The sequence below is a fragment of the Crotalus tigris genome, unplaced genomic scaffold (assembly GCF_016545835.1).
Source record: "Crotalus tigris isolate CLP2741 ecotype Arizona unplaced genomic scaffold, ASM1654583v1 scf7180000024298.760630, whole genome shotgun sequence".
In the NCBI taxonomy this organism is placed as follows: Eukaryota; Metazoa; Chordata; class Lepidosauria; order Squamata; family Viperidae; genus Crotalus; species Crotalus tigris.
Genome location: NW_024100471.1, coordinates 65,774 through 87,821, shown reverse-complemented (window position 1 = coordinate 87,821; position 22,048 = coordinate 65,774). Strand labels below are relative to the sequence as shown.

At 51.8% G+C, this 22,048-nt stretch overlaps 1 protein-coding gene across 1 annotated transcript; it reads right to left on the bottom strand.

Annotated features, from left to right (window-relative positions):
- Positions 1–1,061: 1,061 nt before the first annotated feature.
- On the bottom strand, positions 1,062–21,778 carry LOC120299523 (excitatory amino acid transporter 5-like). The gene is made up of 11 exons (XM_039324413.1): positions 21,071–21,778; positions 18,112–18,191; positions 13,423–13,635; positions 10,757–10,799; positions 9,294–9,516; positions 7,166–7,265; positions 5,137–5,370; positions 3,848–4,042; positions 2,820–2,954; positions 1,472–1,562; positions 1,062–1,377 (listed from the first exon to the last, which is right to left on the bottom strand). Exons 1-11 carry the CDS (start codon positions 21,245–21,247, stop codon positions 1,255–1,257), a joined length of 1,614 nt encoding a protein of 537 aa, XP_039180347.1. The 5' UTR covers positions 21,248–21,778; the 3' UTR covers positions 1,062–1,254.
- Between the last annotated feature and the right edge of the window lie 270 nt (positions 21,779–22,048).

The following is a 22,048-nucleotide window of genomic DNA, read 5'->3' as shown; positions in this document are numbered from 1 at the left end:
AATGAGGAAAGAATGGGGGGGGGGGTTGGCGTTCATCAAATGAGAATAGAATAGAAATAGAAACAGAATAGAAACAGGAATAGAAATAGGAATGAGAATAGAATAGAATAGAATAGAATAGAATAGAATAGAATAGAATAGAATAGAATAGAATTGGAATTGGAATTGGAATGGAATGGAATGGAATAGAATAGAATAGAATAGAATAGAACAGAACAGAACAGAACAGGAACAGAATAGAATAGAATTAGAATATAGAATATAGAAATGAATAGAATAGAATAGAATATAGAATAGACAGATTGTAGAATAGAATAGAAAGAATGAAATGGAATGGAATGGAATAGAATAGAATAGAACAGAACAGAATAGAAAATATGGAATGGAATAGAATAGAATGGAATAGAGCTGGAAGGGACCTTGGAGGTCTTCTAGTCCAGCCCCCTGCTCAAGCAGGAGAACCTATACCCTCTCAGACAGGTGGTTGTCTCTAGTCTCTTCTTAAAAATCTCCAGTGATGGAGCGCCCACGATTTCTGGCGTGTCTGGACCCCCCCAAAGGGTCCCGGCCTGCTGGCAAAGATACGTCCTCTTTTGAGTCACCTCCTCCCCTGCTCAGAAAAGATACTTCTAGCTTTTAGAACCAGAAACTTAGTTGGCCTGTTAGAAGGCGCCTCTGGGATAAATACAAAGATAAAAAGTTTTGCTTTTTTTAAAATAAAAAAAATTAAAAAGGGAGCCGGCAGCAGTCCAAATGCAATATTCAATTTTCAGAAAGTCCCGGCAACCTCAGAGAAGCTTCTTCTGGTGGCAGCGGTGGGATTCAGCCGGTTCGCACTGCCCAGGCCCAGAACGGACTTCCAGAAAGGGCGTGCACACAGAGAACCGGTTGTTCACCTATTTGAATCCCTCCCCATTGTCTGGTGGCCCCTGATCTTGGCTTCCCCTAAAGCAGGGGTTCTCAACCTTGGCAACTTTAAGACTTGTGGACTTCAATTCCCAGAATTCCTCAGCCAGCTTTGCTGGCTGAGGAATTCTGGGAGTTGAAGACCACAAGTCTTAAAGTTGCCAAGGTTGAGAACCCCTGGAAAGGGATTTCCAGAGAGGATCAGGCTGAGTGGAGCCAGGGATGGGTGGGTGGGTGTCTTTCCTCGCTCTTCCTTTTCGGGGCTCCTGCGTGGGGGTCCCGGAGAGTCCATGGCACCGGCCCCCTGGATGTTGTCGCGGGGGGTGGTGATGGCGGAAACTGCGGCCTTCACACCTCACAGATGCAGTGACCGTTCTGTCCAGGCGGGGCCTCCTCCATCGCCTGCCCCACGGGGTCCTGAGGAGGAGGAGAGGCAGTCTCGGCCCAGACCAGCCCCTCGTTCACAGAATCCTTTGGAGGGGGAGAGAAAGGAGAATGTGAATGGAAACCAGCAGCCTCCCTCAGGGTTCCGGGAGCTTCTGCTCTCGTGCGTTTTTGGGGTTACCTTCGGGGCGAACTCCTTCCGGAAGATGTGAGCTATGATTCCCGCGGCCAGCGCGTCACCCAGGACGTTGGTCATGGTGCGCAAGCGGTCCCTGGGGAGGGAAGTGCAGAGACGTCAGTGGGGGATCCCTCCCTCGCAGGGGATCCCAGCAGGCAGAGAACTGATCCCAAAGGGTCCCTTTCACACAAGGACTCCTTGAGGGAACATCTGGAGTTCCCACATCCTCTCGGGATGTTCTCCCAGAGGCTCCAATGCTGGTTCCTGCCAGGCTGGGCATCAGCTGAGCTCAGAGGGATGGTCCAGAAAAAAAATCAATCAATCAAGATGGCCCAGAAAAACCAGCCAGAGCTTCATTCACACGCTCATGGCTGCCCTCTTGTGTTTTTTTAAACCATAGCTTGTGGACACCTTGGACGCACATGCTGGAAGCCACCCAGAGTCTTTTGTTAGGAGATGGGCAGCAAATACACTCAATAAATAAATAAATACGTAAGTAAGTAGATAAATAAATGCAGAATGGGGGGAAAGAAAGAAAACAGGAAGGAAGGAACGAACGAAGGAAGGAAGGAAGGAAGGAAGAAAAAGAAGAGAAAAAGGAGAAAAAGAAAGAAAGAAATAGAGAAAGAAAGAAAGAAGAGAAGGAAGGAAGAGACGAAAGAAAGTAAGAAAAAGAAAAAAGAAACAAAGAAAAGAACGAAGGAAAGAGGGAAGGAAGAAAAAGAAGAAAGGGAAAAAAGGAGAAAAGAAAGAAATAGCAAGAAAGAAAGAAAGAAAGAAAGAAGAGAGAAGGAAGGGAAGAAAGAAAGAAAAAGAAAAAAGAAACAAAGAAAGGAACGAGGGAAGGAAGAAAAAGAAGAAAGGGAAAAAAGGAGAAAAGAAAGAAATAGAAAGAAAGAAAGAAAGAAAGAAAGAAAGAAAAAGAAAAAAGAAAGGAAGAAAGAAAGAAGAAAGAAAAGAAAGAGGAATAAGAAAGGAGAAAGGAGGAAAGGAAGGAAGAAAGGAAGAAGAGTAGAAAGAAAGAAGAGAGAAGAAAGAGAAAGAAGAAAGAGAGAAAGAGAAAGAAGAAAGAAAGAAAGAAAGAAAGAAAGAAAGAAAGAAAGAAAGAAAGAAAGAAGAAAAAAAGAGAACATTCTTGGTTCTTTTACTTGCAGACGTTTCATCGCCCAACAACTGCTGGACATCCCCAGTGTGGGCTCTCCTATCCATTTACACTGATGACGTTACCTAGTTGGGTCACGAAACGCCTGTGAGCCGACGCCCGGCTCAGAGAGCGCGCACATCCCTTGTCCTTCCACCCAGGGGGGTCTGTCCGAGATGAGCAACCGGAAGGGGAGGGGGGGAGACTCACAGGGCCCAGTCAATGGCGATGATCAGTGTGATGTCCTCAGTGGGGAGGCCGACGGAGGTGAGCACGATGACCATGGTGACCAGGCCTGACTGGGGGATCCCGGCAGCCCCGATGCTGGCGGCCGTGGCAGTGATGCTGTGGGGGGTGGAGAGAAAGCAGAGGGCAGCCGTGCCAGGGGCAGCCCCCCAGCACCCCTGCTCGGACCCCTGCCTCAAAGCCCAGCCAAGGAAAGCCTTCTCTTAGGCCAGGGGTCTTCAAACTTGGCCCTTTGATGACTTGTGGACTTCAACTCCCAGAATTCCTCAGCCAGACACGCTGAAGACCCCTGGCCTAGGCAGTCAGCCAAGCCACACCATCACCCCAAAGACCCCCCCGCTATGTTTCTGGTTAGCCCTGGGGGGGAAGGGGTCTTCTCTCTTCTTCTCCCAGTTAAGCCTGCCAGCATCTTCACCCCTAAACAGTATCTATGGGGACCCCGATTTACATCAAATCACATTATCTGAACTAAGCCTGGGTAACCAGACACAGTGGCCGTCAGCGGTGTTTGCGGATGGGGTACAAATGGCTGAAGGTGGCATTGCAGCAGAATCACCGCAGTTGTTAAGTTGGTAACATGGTTCTGATAGTGGGAGTAGAAAGACACCCCAGCTTGGCGCCCGTTCGGAAGAGGAGGAAGAGGAAACATTTGAGACCCAATCCTTAGGGCTGCATCCGCTGTTTCCCAAGGAAAGGTGGGCAATCTGGAGAGATTCTTGTAATAGAGGCGATCAACAATAAAGACATTTTCCGTTCTCGGAGTTGTTCTGGTTGTTGTTCCTGAGAGATCCCCTCTCCACTTTAGCTCACAATGTCCAACATGCAGTGGGAACCTGGCCAGCCAATCTTCTTCACCTAGCCCCTTTAAGTGAAGCTGGAGGACCCTGGTTCGGACACGGCCACAATGACTGACCGCAGCTAAACATGGCGGCGGCGGCTGAACCGCCAAAGGGTCGAGCTGGCTACTGGGCGGAGGAGACTCCAATCCTTACCTGATAGTGATGAGCTGTCCCAGGTCGAGGTCGTACTCGTTCACCTGGGCGATGAAGATGGCGGCCACTGCCTCGTAGAGCGCCGTCCCGTCCATGTTGATCGTGGCTCCGACCGGGAGGATGAAGCGGACGATCCGTTTGTCGATCCGGTTGTTCTCCAGAAGACACCGCAGGGTGATGGGCAGCGTGGCTGAGCTGGGAAAGAGGGGGGGCTGCTTATTAGAGGAAGCCCACTCCCCCAGCACTGAGAGAGTGGGTAGGGGGGGGAGGCGCACAACAGAAACAACCAGGGAGGAGAAGAGGCAGTGTCATCAACACAAGGCGGCTCAGAAAATCTCTGTGTGTATCCACCCTCCATCCTCAAGATACCAAATCCTGATGCGTCCTAGGATGTTCACATGCCTTGAAGATGCGGGAACAAACTGTGGGGAGGTCCCCTGGCATGAAGTGGAAAGCCAAAAGTTACCCTCCCACACACACACACACCCCCCTCACCCCCGCTTGAAACTCCTCTGCAAGAGCTTCAAGGGGTTGGAAGGACCAATGTCTAGCTTAATGAAAAGAAGGACTAGGGTGACATGATAGCGGGATTCCAATGTTTGAGGGGCTGCCCCAAAGAAGAGGGGTGGGTCAACCTATCCTCCAAAGCACCTGCAGGTACAGCAAGAAGCAACGGATGGAAACCAATCAAGGAGAGAAGCAACCTGGAATGAAGGAGAAACTTCCTGACAGTGAGAACAAGTAATCAGTGGAACGGAAGTTGCCTCCAGAATTTGTGGGTGCTCCAACATTGGAGGCTTTTAAGAAGGACTGGACAACCATTTGGGAAAACTGGGTAGAGGGTCTCTTGCTTGATCACGGGGTTGGACTAGAACACCTCCAAGGTCCCTTCCAACGACTGTACAGGGAGCTTCCCTGGAGGAGACCAACGGCACCCAGCCAGCTTCCTCCTCATCTTGATGTGTTATGGAGATACTCCCAGAACCGCTGCCCTCGGACAAGAGCTTGGTGGGTCTCCCTTCATTTGCCCTCGGGATCTGGCTTTGGCAGGTAAACTGCCTCTGGACAGGGGAGCTTCACTGAATGACTGACAGAGCGATGAACAAGCATCACGCCAGATCTCTCCATTTGCTGCCCTTGGAGATGTCGGATGCTTCCTGGGCCGGTGGCTCCTTCAAGCAGGCAGCCTTGTGCCCGCCGTGCCCTGTGGGAAGCAGAGGACACCAGAGGCACCCTCGTAGCCCGTTCGACCCCCCCCCCCGGCTGGCTGCCCCTGCCGGGCTTCGTACCTGGAGGAAGTGGCCAGGGCGATGAGCAGGGCTTGGAGGATTCCCCGGATGAAGGGGAAGGGGTTTTTCCGGGTCAAGATGAGGAACAGGAGGGGCAGGAAGAAAAGGGCATGGATGGCCAGCCCGGTCACCACCGTCATGGCGTAGAGGCCCAGTTTCTTGCCAGTCAGCGCCGGGTTTTCCATCTCCAGGATCTTCCCGGCGATCAAGAAGACGATCCCAAAAGGGAAGTACCTGCATGGGGAGGCAGCGGAATCGGCCCAGGGCGGGGGGCCTGTCAGGAGGGGGAGCCCCTCTGATCTGCCCCAAGTGGGATGGGTGGGAGGGGAGGCTGGATCCCCAGGGGGAGGTCAGAGGCAGAGGGGCTGGGTTGGGAGGCAGGCAGGCAGGTGTCCCAGGAGGGAGAAAGTGGGCTGATCCCCTGAGGCCCAGGACACCGGATGATCTGGTGGCCAAAGGATCTCAGAGCAGCTTCTGCTTCTCCTCCTCCTCCACGGTGGCCAAGCTGGGACCCCAAGGACAAGGCTGATCCCCCAAATGGTCTCAGGAGGTTCTGCAAATGATTTGCCCCCACCCTGGTACATTCCTCCTGACTGTTCAGAGCCCCGTGGGCTCCTTGGCCCCACCAGCACCCCTGACTAACAGCCATGAAAACCTCCTCCTTCCCTTCCCTTCCCTTCCCTTCCCTTCCCTTCGCTCTCCTCCTCCTGTCCCTCTCCTCCCTCATCTTCTCCTCCCTTTCCTGTCCCTCTCCTCCTCCATCTCTTCCCCTCTCTTCCCCTCTCCTTCTACTCCTGTCCCTCTCCCTCTCCTCCTCCTGTCCCTCTCCTCCCTCATCTTCTCCTCCCTTTCCTGTCCCTCTCCTCCTCCATCTCTTCCCCTCTCTTCCCCTCTCCTTCTCCTCCTGTCCCTCTCCCTCTCCTCCCCTCTCCTTCTCCTGTCCCTCTCCTCCCTCTCCTCCTGTCCCTCTCCCTCTCCTCCTCCCTCTCCTCCCCTCCTTCTCCTCTTGTCTCTCTCCTCCCTCTCCTCCTGTCGCTCTCCTTCTCCTCCTTCCTCTCCTTCCCCCTCATCTTCTCCTTCTCCTGTCCCTCTCCTCCACCTCCCTCTCCTCCCTTTTCCTTCTCCTCTTGTCTCTCTCCTCCCTCTCCTCCTGTCGCTCTCCTTCTCCTCCTCCCTCTCATTCCCTCATCTTCTCCTCCCTCTCCTGTCCCTCTTCTCCTCCTCCCTCTCCTCCCCTATCCTTCTCCTCCTGTCCCTCTCCTCCCTCTCCTTCTGTCCCTCTCCCTCTCCTCCCCTCTCATCTTCTCCTCCCTCTCCTGTCCCTCTTCCTCCTCCTGTCCCTCTCCTCCACCTTCCTCTCCTCCCCTCTCCTTCTTCTCCTCCTTCTCTCTTGTCTCTCTCCTCCCTCTCCTCCTGTCCCTCTCCTCCTCCTCCTCCCTCTCCCTCCCCCTCATCTTCTCCTCCCTCTCCTGTCCCTCTCCTCCACCTCCCTCTCCTCCTCCTCCTGTCCCTCTCCTCTCTCTTCTCCCCCTCCTCCTCCTCCCTCTCCTTCTGTCCCTCTCCTCCCCCTCTTCCTTTTCTGGATCTTCTGAGAGGTAAGATGATATCTCTTCCTGCCCTGAAGGTTGCACAGCCGGGCATCGGAAGAGAGGGTGGGAACGAGAACTCCCCGGGAATTTCTCCGGGCAAAACCATTGACCCCAGGGATATGTCCGCTGTTTTACTTCCACTCACCACCTCAGTGTGCCAGCCTTCCTGGCAGGTGCGCCAGCATTTACACCTGGGCACCAGCTCTAACAAGGACTGACGCTGCAGAAGGAGTGGACGGCTTCCGCAGGCTGACCTCGTAGCCCCCGATCAAAGGGGCTCCCCCAGGCCTTCTCCCCACTTTCAGGTCTGTGGCTGACACTCCCTATCGTGACCAGGGGGGCTGGGGAGCCTGGAAAGGCCGGCAGGGTGGACTCTCAAGCTGGCTGCCAGTTTGAGGGCAGGGGGCAAACGCCGCTCGGCCTGGGGGGCTTGGGCTTACCACGTCGCCATGGCCACGATCTTCATCACAGCCTCGTTCAGGCACTGGCACACGTTAACCAGGGGGGCCCCACGCTCCCCCATCTTCCCCAGGAGGAGGCCTGGAAGGAGAAGCAGGGTCAGGTTCTCATTACGGAGGGGGGACCACCAGGAGGATCCCCCAGCTGTTGCTCAACAGAGAAGAGGGAAACCGGGCCGGAAGGAAGAAAAGGCAATTCCCTTCCACCGTCCCACCCACGAAAAAGCCACCAGTCTTGCAGAGACGAACACCACGCAAAGGACCCTTGCCTCCGTCCTTAAGAGCCACCCACGCAAGGCACACGATTTTGCCGTGACCTGAAAACGGCCTCCCTTAGGGACATCTGCCTCAACCTTCCTGCCAAACCCTCTGGCCTCAAGGAACGTTGCACCTCAGCACCCATAATCCCCACCAGCACAGCTTCTAGGACAGTGGTGGTGAACCTATGGCACGCGTGCCAGAGGAGGCACTCGGACCCCTCTCTGTGGGCACCCGTGCTGTTGCCCCAGCCTCGCCTCCCCCACGACCCCCTCCTCACCAGCAGCCCCCCTGGAGGAGAGTCGCCCCCGAGAGTGGCCCACGCGGAGCAGCGCAGCCAAGGACATGGCAGCCAGGCAGTGTAGACAAGACTCTGCCCTCACGCCACACCCCGCACAGTTGATGCTGTGGGGCGCGGGAAGAAGGCGTGGCCACCATGGCGCTGCTGGGCTGCCTGGGCAATTTGTGGCGGGCCCTGGAGGTGGTGAGTGGCCCTGCAGGCAGGCGGGGTGGGGGACGGGGTGGGGGCGTGGCAGGGGCAGGGCAGGGGATGGAGCGGAGGCAGGGCCAGTTTTTGGTCTCTAAAAGGATTGCCATCACTGTTCTAGGACAGTGTTTCCCAAACTTGACAATTTTAAGGCATGAGGACTTCAACTCCCAGAATTCCACAGCCAGCAACGCTGGCTGTGGAATTCTGGGAGTTGAAGTCCACATGCCTTAAAATTGTCAAGTTTGGGAAACACTGTTCTAGGATGTGACCTCCAGGCTCGGAGGAGACAGGGGGTCAGACTAGAAGACCTCCAAGGTCCCTTCCAACTCTGTTTTTCTGTCCTGTGCTGGCATCTTTTCTTATGGATTGACCAATGTAGGCAAGTCTTGGTTCCAGGGATCCTCAGGGTGTTTCCTGCATTCAGGATTAAGACACAACCCTCGGCTGCATTAACAGGGGGAGAGAATCAAGGTCACGTGACGTGTTGATACCGCTTTATAACCCCTTGGTAAGGCCACACTTGGAATACCTGCCTCCAGTTCTGTTCACCCCAATATTAAAAAAAAAAAAGATGTTGAGAGTCTAGAAAAAGTGCAGAGAAGAGCAACTAAGATGATTAAAGGCCTGGAGGCAAAAATATACAAAAAATGGCTACAGGATTCGGGAATGGCCAGTCCAGAGAAAAGAAAGACTAGGGGGGGACATGATAGCAGAGTTCCAATATTTGAGGGGCTGCCCCAAAGAAGAAGGGGGGAAGGGTTCAACCTATTCTCCAAAGCACCTGAAGGCAGGACAGGAAATGATGGACGGAAACCAATCAAGGAGAGAAGCAACCTGGAATTCAGGAGAAACTTCCTGACAGTGAGGACAATTAACCAGTGGAACAGCCTGCAACCAGAAATTGTGGGTGCTCCATTACTGGAGGTTTTAAAGAAGACACTGGACGGTCATTTGTCCGGAGTGGTCTAGGGCAGAGGTCCCCAACCTTTTGGATACCAGGGAGGGGTTCCATGGAGATAAGTTTTTCCGCGGACCGGAGGCCGTGTGCTTTTGTGTGTTGCCTGCATCCCGTGGATGGGACTTTGCTTGTTTGTGTTGCTGGCATGCTGCGGCTCGGTACCGGTCCACGGGTGTTGGGGACTCCTGGTTGAGCAGGGGTGGGACTAGATGACCTCCAAGGTCCCTTCCCAATCTATTCCGATGGATTGAGGATCGTTTGGATCAACTGGCAACTCTGGCCTGGAGTTTTCATGGTGCTTCTTTGGGGGAGGGGGGCAGAAAAGGGGCATCCCCCATTCCCGCCCCCAGGGACCCCAGAGTCGGGGGGGCCTGCCCTGCCCCCCCCCAGCAGTGACCACGTACCGACCGTGGCCGAGAAGAGGACGATGCCCAAGACGTTCATTTCGTTGTTGCTGCCAGGAAGGGCTTGGTAGATCATTTCCGGCGAGGGCGTGATCTCCAGCAGGACCGGACGCTGGATCTCTGGGTTCCCCGGATCGGGCACCAAGTAAATGAAGCTGAAGGACGTGCTGGCCTTATTCGGGATCCCGGGGGATTTCACCACGGGGACCATGACAGTCCGGTACTGGAAGTGAAGCAAGCGGGGAGATTGGCAGGCCTTTTGGGCTGGACATCCTCTTTTAGGCTTGCAGCGTTAGGAGTAAAGGCATCGGGGGGGGGGCTGCAAAGGGGTCCAGGCCACCCTCTTCCTCCCTCGCTCTCCACACCGATTCTGGCACCAGCCCTTCACTGGGGCTGCTGATGAAGAAGAGAGAGGGGGAGGAGGGAGGGGTTGGCAGGCTCCCCTCATAGGTTTAAACCAGGGGTAGGCAACCTTGGCTCTTTTATGACTCGGGGACTTCAACTCCCAGAATTCCTCAGCCAGCATGGGGAAACTATGGCCCCTTCATGACTCGTGGACTTCAACTCCCACAATTCCTGAGCCAGCATGGGGGAACTATGGCCCTCTCATGACTCGTGGACTTCAACTCCCAGAATCCCCTAGAACAGGAGTAGGCAGCCTTGGCTCTTTTATGACTGGTGGACTTCAACTCCCAGAATTCCTGGGCCAGCCATGCTGAGGGGAAAGGGAGAGGTTTCCAAGCTGAGCCAGGCTGGCTCAGGAATTCTGGGAGTTGAAGTCCACCAGTCATAAAAGAGCCAAGGTTGTCTACCCCTGGGCTAGATGATAGATAGATAGATAGATAGATAGACAGACAGACAGACAGACAGACAGACAGACAGACCATCAGGGGTAGGCAACCTGGGTTCTTTTATGACAAGTGGACTTCAACTCCCAGAATTCCTCAGCCAGCGTTTCTGAGGAGAAATGGAGTTTCCAAGCTGAGCCATGCTGGCTCAGGAATTCTGGAAGTTGAAGTCCACGAGTCATGAGGGGGCCATAGTTCCCCCATGGTGACTCAGGAATTCTGGGAGTTGAAGTCCACGCGTCATCAGAGCCAAGGTTACCTACCCCTGGTTTAAACGTATCATATCAAACATACCCGCCAGAGGCACCTGCCAGAAAGAGGTCGGATTCCTGCACTGAGATGGGAGGTGGACTCGATGACCTCTGAGGGCCCCCTCTCGATCCAGGACCCTATAGGCGATTGGCTCCCCCCCCCGGGTGTGGTCTGACTCTCATTGTGGCGGGAAGCTCGAACAAGCCCAAAGCGGCTGTACAAATTCCACGGGTGAGTGGGGGTGGGGGTGGGTCAAGTCGCAATATCCTTTCCCCCCCCCTCAAAAAGCCCCCTCCCCAAATCCCAGGGAACAGCCATTGAGACCCCAGAGCGAAAAGAGGCCGGCCTGGGCCGGGAGCTCACCTGCTGGAAGGAAGCCTCCACCAGGTTGGAAGGAAACATATTTCTGCAGGAAGCAAGACAGAGAGGAGTGGGTGTAGCAGGTGGCCAGGCTGAGCCCGAGGACGGGTGTGTGTGTGTGTGTGTGTGTGTGTGTGTGTGTCAAACATGCCATTAGTCTTGAGTCTCTTCATGCCCACAAGAGTTCTACTTCTAGCCCACCTTGAATGCCTTTTCCCAAAGGTTTTTTTGGACTTTCTTGTTTTTCTTTGAAGACGTTTCGCTTCTCATTCCAGAAGCTTCTTCGGCTCTGACCGAATGGTGGGGAAGGGAAGGATTGACACTCCTTGCAGACAGCTGGTCATTTGCTTCCTTTTGGAGCAGTGGTTCTCAACCTTTTTAATGCCGCGACACCCAACCGGTCATAAGTCGAGGACTACTCAACCGGTCGTAAGTCGAGGACTACTCAACTGGTGCAGCACCGTTTGCAGAATGGGACTTTTGGCGGCTCAGCAGGGCAGAGACAGCCTGGACAATTCCTATTGGCTTTTGAAAGCCAATAGAATTAGACTCTATTCAAGAGAGTCTATTCTATTGGCTTTCAAAAGCCAATAGAATAAAAGGGAGGAGCACAGCTGAGGAAAAGGGGGGAAAAATGGCTGACTGCATTGTTTGGCAACCCCGTGAAATGGTCGTTCGACCCCAAATGGGGTCCCGACCCACAGGTTGAGAACCGCTGCTCTAGAGAGTCATTGAGGCTGCTTGGAGGTTTATCTCTGTATCCTCAGGGTCAGCTGAGTGGTGCAAATGGGAGTGGAGCTTTCTTGGTTCCAGGATGTATTCTGCTCTGTGTCTCTTCACACACCCATTTGCACTATTCAGGTGAGGACATAAAAAACACTCCAGGTGGCCTCAACAGCTCTCTAAAAGGAGGCAAATGACCAGCGGTCTGCAAGGACTGTAAATCCTTCCATTTCCCAAGAAATGTTATTAATATGACGATTATTTTTTAGGAACATTGGAAAAAATATAGACTAAATTGTCATTTATTAAAACAATAAGAATTGTATTAACTCAATGTTTGCAAAAAAAGGATGTTTCGGGGAAAGAGGAAATCAAGCAAAATTAATATATGGAATACAGACTATAGAAATCAATTGTTAAGGAGTGTTTTTGCAAATGTAACCCAGACAACACACTGTTCACCAATTATTGAGTGACTTATGCTTGTGTAAAAAATTAATAAAAAATATAATACAAAAAAAAATCCTTCCATTTCCCACCATCCACTCAGAACTGAAGAAGCTTCTGGGATGAGAAGCGAAACGTCTTCAAAGAAAAACAAAGAAAGTCCAGTTGCCTCATGGGAAAAAAGCACCTCTGAGGACACAGACAAAACCTCCGGGTGGCCTCAACCACTCTCTTAAAAAAATGCAAATGACCAGCTGTCTGCAAGGAGTATAAATCCTTCCCTTCCCCACCATCCAGTCAGAGCTGAAGAAGCTTCTTGGGTGAGAAGCGAAACCTCTTCAAAGAAGCCCAGCTGCCTCCTGAAAAAGCATCTTTGGGGCAACCCTGACCTGCAGGTCTGAGAATCTCCACAGACGCTTGAGGGCCCATTTCCCTCGACCGTTAGTAGATCAGATTCTTGTAGCGAGCTGCAGCTTGCAATAAAGCTTTATACTCAGTTGAATTGCCTGAATCTCCTCACCGCCGTGGGACAATTGGGCCAGGCTCTTTCTTTCAAGGGGGGGGGGACGGGGGTGAGCCTCAACACAGAGCCCCCTGCTTTGAGGTTAAAGCAAATCTGAGCCCCAACTGAAGATCCCTCTGAAGAAGACCCCATTTGCCCCCCGCCCAGCCGTGAGAGGCTCAGCCTGGCTTCTCAACCCTTTCAAGAGATCAGACACTCACTTCTCTAAAAGTGGGGGACCCCAGTAGAAGACCCTTACCACTGTTAACCTTTCACCCTTCCTTCCTTCCTTCCTTCCCTCTCTCCCTCCCTCCCTCCTTCCTTCCTTCCTTCCTTCCTTCCTTCCTTCCTTCCTTCCTCCCTCTTCTTTCTTTTTTCTGTCTCTCCCTCCCTCCCTTTCTCCCTTTCTTTTCCTTCCTTCCTCCTCTTTCTTTCTTTCTTTCTTTCTTCCTTCCTTCCTTCCTTCCTTCCTTCCTTCCTTCCTTCCTTCCTTCCTTCCTTTCTTCCTTCCTTCCTTCCTTTCCTTTCCCTTCCCTTCCCTTTCTTTCTTCTTTCTTTCTTTCTTTCTTTCTTTCTTTCTTTCTTTCTTTCTTTCTTTCTTTCTTTCTTTCTTTCTTTCTTTCTTTCTTTCTTTCCCTTCTGTTCTTTATCTCGGCCCCCAGCAAGGGAAAATTATGACTTTCTACATAATTTTTTGAGCAGGCCTCTGGATTATGCCCAACCGGCTGGAGCCGTTCCATAAGGGAGGACACCTTCTCTTCGGCCACCGGTCTCCAGCCTCCGGCCTCTGCACCTGCCAGCCCCCGTAGCCGAGAACCATGGATAAATCCTTCGGCCAGGAGCCACCGGGTCAAACCGCAGCCTCACCCGGGGCCGCTGCCCTCCCTCCACGATGCCCCTGGGGCGCTGCCAGGTGACCCCCGTCCAAAGCTGAAGAAGCGCTGCCTTGAACCCGCCACCGCCCAGGGCCGAGGAAGGGCCGGCCGGGGGCGGTTACCTGATGAGGTCCAGCAGAGCGTCGGCCGAGCTGAGCACCATTTTGCCCACCGAGTGCTCCTCCTTCTGGGCAGCCGCTCCGGGGTGGATGCTGAGGACCAGCACGATGCCGGTGCTGACGGCCATGAAGGTGGTCCAAAGGTAGTAGGTGATGGTCAGCAGGCCCATCTTGCCACAGACCCGGGAATCCATGGTGGCCAAGCCGGACATCAAGCTGCAGGGGGGGCAGAGACAGACGGGCAGAGACTGGCATGGGGGGCGGGTGGAAGCAAGGCCAGCTGGGCTGGGGGAGAGGCCCCCCTCTATGTGCTAAGAAAGTTTTGGTCACCACGATGTAAAAAAAGAGGTTGAGACTCTAGAAAGAGTACAGAGAAGAGCAACCAAGATGATTAGGGGACTGGAGGCTAAAACATATAAGGAACGGTTGCTGGAATTGGGTGTGTCTAGTTTAATGAAGAGAAGGACGAGGGGGGACAGGATAGCAGCATTCCAGTATCTCAGGGGCTGCCCCAAAGAAGAGCAGTCAAGCTGTTCTCCAAAGCGCCTCAAGGCAGGACAAGAAGCAACGGGTGGAAACTAATCAAGGAGAGAAGCAACCTGGAACTAAGGAGAAACTTCCTGACACTGAGGACAATTAATCAGTGGAACAACCTGCCTCTAGAAGTTGTGAACGCTCCAACACTGGAAGTTTCAGTATCTCAGGGGCTGCCCCAAAAAAGAGGCAGTCAAACTATTTTCCAAGGCGCCAGAAGGCAAGACAAGAAGCAACAGATGGAAACTGATCACGGAGAGAAGCAACCTAGAACTAAGGAGAAACTTCCTGACAGTGAGAACAATTAACCAGTGGAACCACCTGCCTCCAGAAGCGGTGAATGCTCCAACACTGGAAGTTTTTAAGAAGAGACTGGACAGCCATCTGTCCGAAATGGTGTAGGGTTTCCTGCCTGAGCAGGGGGTTGGACTAGATGACCTCCAAGGTCCCTTCCAACTTTACTACTACTACTATTATTATTATTATTAAGAACAGTAAAGTCTCAGTGGTAAGCAGGGCGAGGTTAAAACAGGCAAGATGGTGGCCACAGTGATGCAATCCAACTCTTGATTTTTTTTGGGTCGTGTCTGGCAGACCCCCTGCCTCCATCTCCCCCCCCCCGGGGGCATCTCTGGTTTTTAAGAAGAGACTGGACCGCCGTTTGTCTGGAATGGCACAGGGTCTCCTGCCCGAGCTGAGGGATGGACTAGAAGACCTCCAGGGTCCCTTCCAGCCCTGTGATTCTGCAAAAACCTCAATTCTGCCCCTGTGCTGAACAGGGGACACAGGAAGGGTCTCAAGGGGGGGAGGGGCAAGACGACTGGAGTAAATGAATCAAAACAAACAGACAAAAGCTCCAGGCTGGATCCCCTTGCGTAGAGAAAGCCCGGGGGGGGGGTCCCCGTGTCTCCCTGTGAGAGAACCCCTCCCCCCCTTTTTTTGAAGCTTGGATGGGTGAGACCGGATCCCGGTCATTTCAGGTCATCCGCCTTCGTCCGCTGGAACTAATCTCCAGAAATGAGGCTGATCTCGTTAGGGGAAAACAGGCCGGGTGGCTAATTGGAAGACGGTAAGCGGGGGGGGGGGGGAGGGAACCTCCTGCTCAGAGGACCTGCACATGGACCCACAGGCCAGGTGGCAGGCCTGGGCTGACCTCAAGAAGCTGCACGGGGTCAAGCCTGATGGACACGTAGACGGGAGACCCGCCGAGGGAACAGGACCCCCCCTCCTGCCAGGAGCCGAAGGGAAGGGGGCAGCTCTGCACCCAGGAGATTGCGCAACTTGGAGGCAAATTGGGGTGGGGATGGAGGCCAAAAGAGAGCCAGTTTGGTCTAGTGGAGAAGGCGCCAGGCTAGAAACCAGGAGACTGGGAGTTCTGATCCTGCTTACACAAAAAAGCTGCCTGGGTGACTTTGGACCAATCGTCAGGAGATGGGGAGTTCTAGTCCCGCCTTAGGCATGACAGCCGGCTGGTGACTTTCAGCCAATCACCAGGAGATGGGGAGTTCTAGTCCCGCCTAAGGCATGACAGCCGGCTGGTGACTTTCAGCCAATCACCAGGAGACAGGGAGTTCTAGTCCCGCCTTAGGCATGACAGCCGGCTGGGTGACTTTCAGCCAATCACCAGGAGACGGGGAGTTCTAGTCCTGCCTTAGACATGAAAGCCAGCTAGGTGACTTTCAGCCAATCATCAGGAGACAGAGAGTTCTAGTCCCGCCTTTGGGATGACAGCAAGCTGGGTGACTTTCAGCCAATCATCAGGAGACGGGGAGTTCTAGTACCCGCCTTAGGCATGACAGCAAGCTGGGTGACTTTCAGCCAATCACCAGGAGACAGGGAGTTCTAGTCCCGCCTTAGGCGTGTCAGCCGGCTGGGTGATGCTGGGCTAGTCCCTCTTTCTCAGTCCAACCCACCTCGCAGGGTTGGTTTTGGTAGGGAAAATAGGAAAAGGAAGGAGCAGAAGGTATGTTTGTCGCCTTCACTTATTTATAAAAATAATAAAGCAGGATTTTTTTTAAAAAAAAATCTTTTAAAAATGCTTGGGTTGTCTTCACGCGTTATAGGCGAAGGCAGGAAGGGCCTGGATGCGGGGCACCAAGGTGGCAGAACAGGAGGGCACCAACCCAGGCCTTAAGGAGCTTCGGTGGTTTGTTCTGGGTTGTGCGAACCCAAATAAGTGGGGTGTGTTTTATTGCAGCTGGTCCATTTCAGCCTCCCGGCTCTACGACCTCCAGCTGCCCTGGTGTGTCTCCGAATCAGAAAGGTCTGGGCATGGTCCGGTCAGTTTCCAAAGGTTGGGCATGGCAGGATAAGACTGGAGTGGTCTCTGCAGGCTTCTTTCCTCGCATCGTATTTGGGGAAAACTGGCTTGGGTTGGGAGGAGGGGGAGAGACAAAGAACGCCCCAGCAGAGTCCTAACTCAGTGGCCCCACGGGTGACGGGCGGAGAATGCCTGGCCACTGAGCTGGAGGAAAGGATCCATCGGCTTCTCGTAAGGATGGGGCAGCCCTCAATCCGGACAGGCGGATTGGGCAGCGAGTCGCCACAGAGGCAGAAATTCCCACGATTTTGGCATGGGAAAATAAAAAGAAGAAACTTTGAACTTGGAAAATAACAACAAAGGCTGAATTAGAGCAGTGGTTTTCAAGCTTGGCTACTTTAAGACGAGCGGACTTCAACTCCCAGAATTCCTCAACCAGCTATGTAGAAGTTAGTTGAAGTTAGTTGAAATCTAAAGTCTATGTAAAAGTTAGCTGAAGTTAGTTGAAGTCTGTGATGAAAATAGTTGAAGTTTTCTAAAAGTCTATGTAGAAGTTACCACTAGTTGAAGGTAGTTGAAGTCCATGTAGACGTTAGCTGAAAATGTTTTCTAGAAGTCTATGTAGAAGTTAGTTGAAGTTAGTTGAAGTCTATGTAGGTTAGTTGAAGTTAGTTGAAGTCCATGTAGAAGTTAGTTGGGGTTTTCTAGAAATCTATGTAGAAGTTAGTTGAAGTCTAGAATATGTAGAAATTAGTTGAAGTGTAAAATATGTAGAAGTTAGTTGGTTAGTTAAAGTCTGTGTGGAAGTTAGTTGAAGTTTTCTAGAAGTCTATGTAGAAGTTAGTTGAAGTGAGTTAAAGTCTATGTGAAAGTTAGTTGAACTTAATTGAAGTCTAGAAATCTATTTAGAGGTTAGTTGAAGTTAGTTGGAGTCTATGAACTGGAGTCTAGAAGTCTATGTAGAGGTTAGTTGAAGTTAGTTGAAGTCTATGTAGAAGTAGTTGAACTTAATTGGAGTCTAGAAATCTATGTAGAGGTTAGTTGAAGTCTATATAGAAGTTAGTTGAACTTAATTGGAGTCTAGAAGTCTATGTAGAGGTTAGTTGAAGTCTATGTAGAAGTTAGTTGAACTTAATTGGAGTCTAGAAGTCTATATAGAGATTAGCTGAAGTTAGTTGAAGTCTATGTAGAAGTTAGTTGAAGTCTAGAAGTCTATGTAGAAGTTAGTTGAACTTAATTGAAGTCTAGAAGTCTATGTAGTAGTTGAAGTTAGTTGACGTCTATGTAAAACTTAACTGAACTTAACTGAAGTCTAGAAGTCTATGAAAATGTTAGTTGAGCTTAATTGAAGTCTATGTAGAGCTTAGTTGAAGTTTTCTAGAAGTCTATTTGAAGCCAGGTGAAGTCCTCTCGTCTTATAGTGGACAAGCTTGAGAAAGGCTGCACTGGACTAAGGCTGCCAGCTCCCCCCCCTAAGTTGGGGTCACCAACCTCCCACCCTCCAAGAGATCAGGGGTCACAAACAGACTTAGGCCAGCAGCCTTGGCCTTCAAGAGTTTGGCCTGTGCCCTCCAGATGCCCGGCCTCAGATCAAAGTCTGACCAAGTTTACTTTCTGTCTCCCCCCCCCCCCAGGTTGCAGCTGCCGAGCAAAACAAAACCGGCTGTGCCAGGAGGAACTTCACAGCCCTGCAATTCAAAAGTTTTGCTTCCCAAGGGAGGGGGGGGCCCTTGCGTGACCTGTGGTCCCAGCTGCCAAGCAGAGTTGGCTCGTTCTTCCACGCCAAGCAGCAATTATTCCCGCCAGCCGGCCGGGCGACACCAACCCTCCAGGAGCGTCTCCGATCCACCTGCCCCCCACACCTGCCCTGCCCCGAGGGGAGGAGGGGCGGGACTCACCTGGAGGTGATGAGCGGCAAAATTAGCATCTTCAACATCCTCATCAGGAGTTCTCCGGGGAAGGCAAAGTACTGCTTCTCCTGCAGGTGGAAAGTAAACAGGTGAGGCTGTCAGGGGAGGGGTCCGCAGGGAGCAAGAAGCAGCTGAAGCCCCAAACTTTTTCAGCAACTTTGGAAAAGACGGGAAAATATCTCTTCTCAAGTGCATTTCCAAGCGCCCACGCAGGGGTGGGGGGCTGGTGTCCCATCCCGGCCACCGGTTCTCTGGCGTTGGGGGAGCTGCCCAGGCCACCCCTCCCTCGAGAGCCCTCCACCCCGAATTTCCTTAAGAAACTTCCTTTAATCCAGGGGTTCTCAACCTTGGCAACTTTAAGACTTGTGGACTTCAACTCCCAGAATTCCTCAGCCAGCTTTGCTGGCTGAGGAATTCTGGGAGTTGAAGTCCACAAGTCTTAAAGTTGCCAAGGTTGAGAACCCCTGCTTTAATCACACCCCTCTTTTAGCAGCGGGCATGGAGGGTGTCGCTTCCTGGTTACCTGCCAACTTTTATGTTCAGAGTTGTTTTTTTTTCCTCTTTGGCATTGTAAAAAGTCAGAAGGGTTCTCCCCCCCCCGCCCCCCCTAAATCCTAAGCCGAGCAGCATGGATTTTTTTCAGAAGATTGCAGTTGGAAAAGCGATCCTAAACAGGAGTGTCTCTCTCTTTAGGATCAGGGGTGGGCCCTATGCCCACCAGGCTATTCCAAATGCTGGAGACTTTGAGGTGATGCCCGGGAGCGCCCCCCCCCACTGCAGAGACACCCCCCCCCACATACACATGTATCCCAACCAGCTAGGTGCACACACTGGGCCTGAATTCACCCATGTTAGAGAGTTCACAAAGCACATTGCATCCAACCACAAACTAACCAGGGATTGGGTCCGCATGGAATACTAAACTAAGAAATCCCGTCATTTTGTGCACGTAAAGGGAGGGGGGAAACCGCTGAGGGCTGCAAAGAGAGGGCGGGGGATTTATCCTTCTTGCAGGAAATGTATCACATTTTGCCAGCCTCTGACTGGCTGTTCTTGCCCCTTTGCCCCAATCCGGCCTGGTTTTAGATTTTTCTTTTTTCTTTTAATCCCGCCTTTATTCTTGTTATAAACCGCTCAAGCTGGGGAACGTCCCAAATCCTCGTCCCAAAGATGCCTTATTTGAAAGGCAACCGGACTTTCTGATTTTTCTCTTAAGACGTTTCACTTCTCATCCAAGAAGCTTCCTCAGTTCCCAGCAATGAAGTGAAGAAGCTTCTCGGATGAGAATCGAAATGTCCTAAAGACAAACCAGAAAGTCCGGTTGCCTCTACAATAAAAGTTCCTTCGGGACAAGCGTGATCTGGAAGAATGAATAGCTAATCCTCCTTCCTTTTCTTCCTCCTATTTCCCCCACCACAACAGACCTGTGAGGTAGGGGGGGGGAGAGAGAGAGAGAGAGAGAGAGAGAGAGAGCGAGAGAGAAACTGGCCCCATAATCCCCCGGCTGGCTTTGATCTGAGGTGGTCAGTCTGTTTTTCAAGTCTGAAAAATGTTAGTCCATCTGCCCGATTGGAGAAGAGAGGAAAGACTCGCATGCTGAACTCAGAATAAATTTCTCCCGCTTGAGCAGGGGGCTGGACTAGAAGACCTCCAAGGTCCCTTCCTATTCTATTCTATTCTATTCTATTCTATTCTATTCTATTCTATTCTATTCTTTCTATTTTATTCTTTCTATTCTATTCTATTCTATTCTATTCTATTCTATTCTATTCTATTCTTTCTATTCTATTCTATTCTTTATATTCTATTCTATTCTTTCTATTTTATTCTATTCTTTCTATTCTATTCTTTCTATTTTATTCTATTCTTTCTATTCTATTCTATTTTATTCTTTCTATTCTATTCTATTCTATTTTATTCTATTCTATTCTTTCTATTCTATTCTTTCTATTTTATTCTATTCTTTCTATTTTATTCTATTTTATTCTTTCTATTCTATTCTTTCTATTTTATTCTATTCTTTCTATTTTATTCTATTTTATTCTTTCTATTCTATTCTATTTTATTCTATTCTATTCTTTCTATTCTATTCTATTCTTTCTATTTTATTCTATTCTTTCTATTCTATTCTATTCTTTCTATTTTATTCTATTCTTTCTATTCTATTCTATTCTTTCTATTCTATTCTATTCTAATCTTTCTATTCTATTCTACAATCTGTCTATTCTATATTCTATTCTATTCTATTCATTTCTATATTCTGTATTCTATATTCTATATATATTCTACATTCTATATTCTATTCTATTCTATTCTATTCTATTCTATTCTATTCTATTCTATTCTATTCTATTCTATTCTATTCTATTCTCTGCCCTGGTCCTGTGGGGTGCTGCCGTCTTGCCCCCACCCCAGCCCAGGGGTGAGGCTGCCTGGTGCCCCCTTGACCACCCTGGGACCATCTGCCCCATGTTTCAGACCACCCAAGGATGGCCTTGAGGCTCTGCATCCTCTGCCTGGAGATGGGGGGAGGGGCTGCAGGGAGTGGGGATGGAGGCAGGAGAGGGATGGGCGACCTAGGCAGGGGGGGGGCACTTCCGCCTGAACACTGGGGGAGGCCCATGGCCTAAAAGGGGCGAGGGGCTCTGGGTGCCCTCTGAGCGAGCTGGTTTCCTTGCAAAAGACCTGATGACATCACCTAGTTGGGTCGTTCAATGTCTGCAAGAAGACCACCCAGCTCAGAGAGCACCAGGGACCCCACAGTCCTCCCCCTCCCTTATACAACTGATGATGTTACCTAGTTGGGTCGTGAAACGCCTGCAAGAAAGTGATCAAGCTCAGAGAGCACCAGGGACCCCACAGCTTTCTTCCTCCTCCTCCTCTCGCCAAACCCCAGACTGCCCCCCTCCCTCCCTCCCCCCAAGGGCCCAGCCCCCCCCCCACCTACCAGATGGGAGAGCTCCAGCAACCGGAGCAGGAAGCCCACCAGGCAGCCGGTCACCACGGAGAGGATGGAGAGGGTCAGCAGCCCGTTCTTCCTCCAGAAGGCCTGGACCCTCTGCCAGGCCCCCCCCAGGCGGGGGAAGAGCCAGCCCGGCAGGGCCGCCTTGGGCTGCCCCCACATGCTGCCGCCTCCCCGACTCTCACTGGGGGCACCAGGAGGGCCCCCTGGCCAGGGCTGGGCCCATCCCCATCTCCTGGATGGGGGGGGAGCAGGAGGGGACCCCCCAGGCCCCTGTGGCAGGACACACAGCTGAGCAGTCAGCCGGCTGCTGCCTCCGAGCCCAGGCGAAGGGCACCTGCGTCTCGTGGCCCCTTGCCCCGTCACTGTCCTAATCCGAGTCTAAGTTTAGAAGCAGTGAGACGGGAGGGAGGCCGGGCTCCTCCAGCCCCTGGCGGATTTACAGGTCAGCCAGGTCAGCCGGATGCCAGGAGCCACCCACTCCCAGTGGCAGCAGCCCTAGCGCCCCCTGCAGCACTCTGTTCATGCTCAGAGGAACTGGGCTGGCTTGGAAAAAGGGCTCCCCAATAGGAGGGGTTTGCAATTTTTTTCCACTTGACTGCGCTGAGTTCTCAGGAAGAGCGTTGTCTCGTGAGCCCAAAGGGTTTTTTCTCTTTCTTTCTTTCTTTTCTTCCTTCCTTCCTTCCTTTTCTTTCTTTTTTTTTCTTTCTTTTTCTCACTCCCTCCCTCTTTTCTTTCTTTCTTTCTCTTTTCTTTTCCTCACTCACTCCCTTCCTCTTTTCTTTTTTCTTTCTTTTCCTCCCTCCCTCCCTCCCTCCCTCCCTTTCTTTCTTTCTTTCTTTCTCTTCCTTCCTTTTCTTTTTCTTCTTTCCTTCCTTCCTCCCTCCGTCTCTTCCTCCCTCCCTCCCTTCCTTCCTCCCACAATGTCTCCCTGGCGGAAGGACCCAGGGCTCAGGGGCGCCA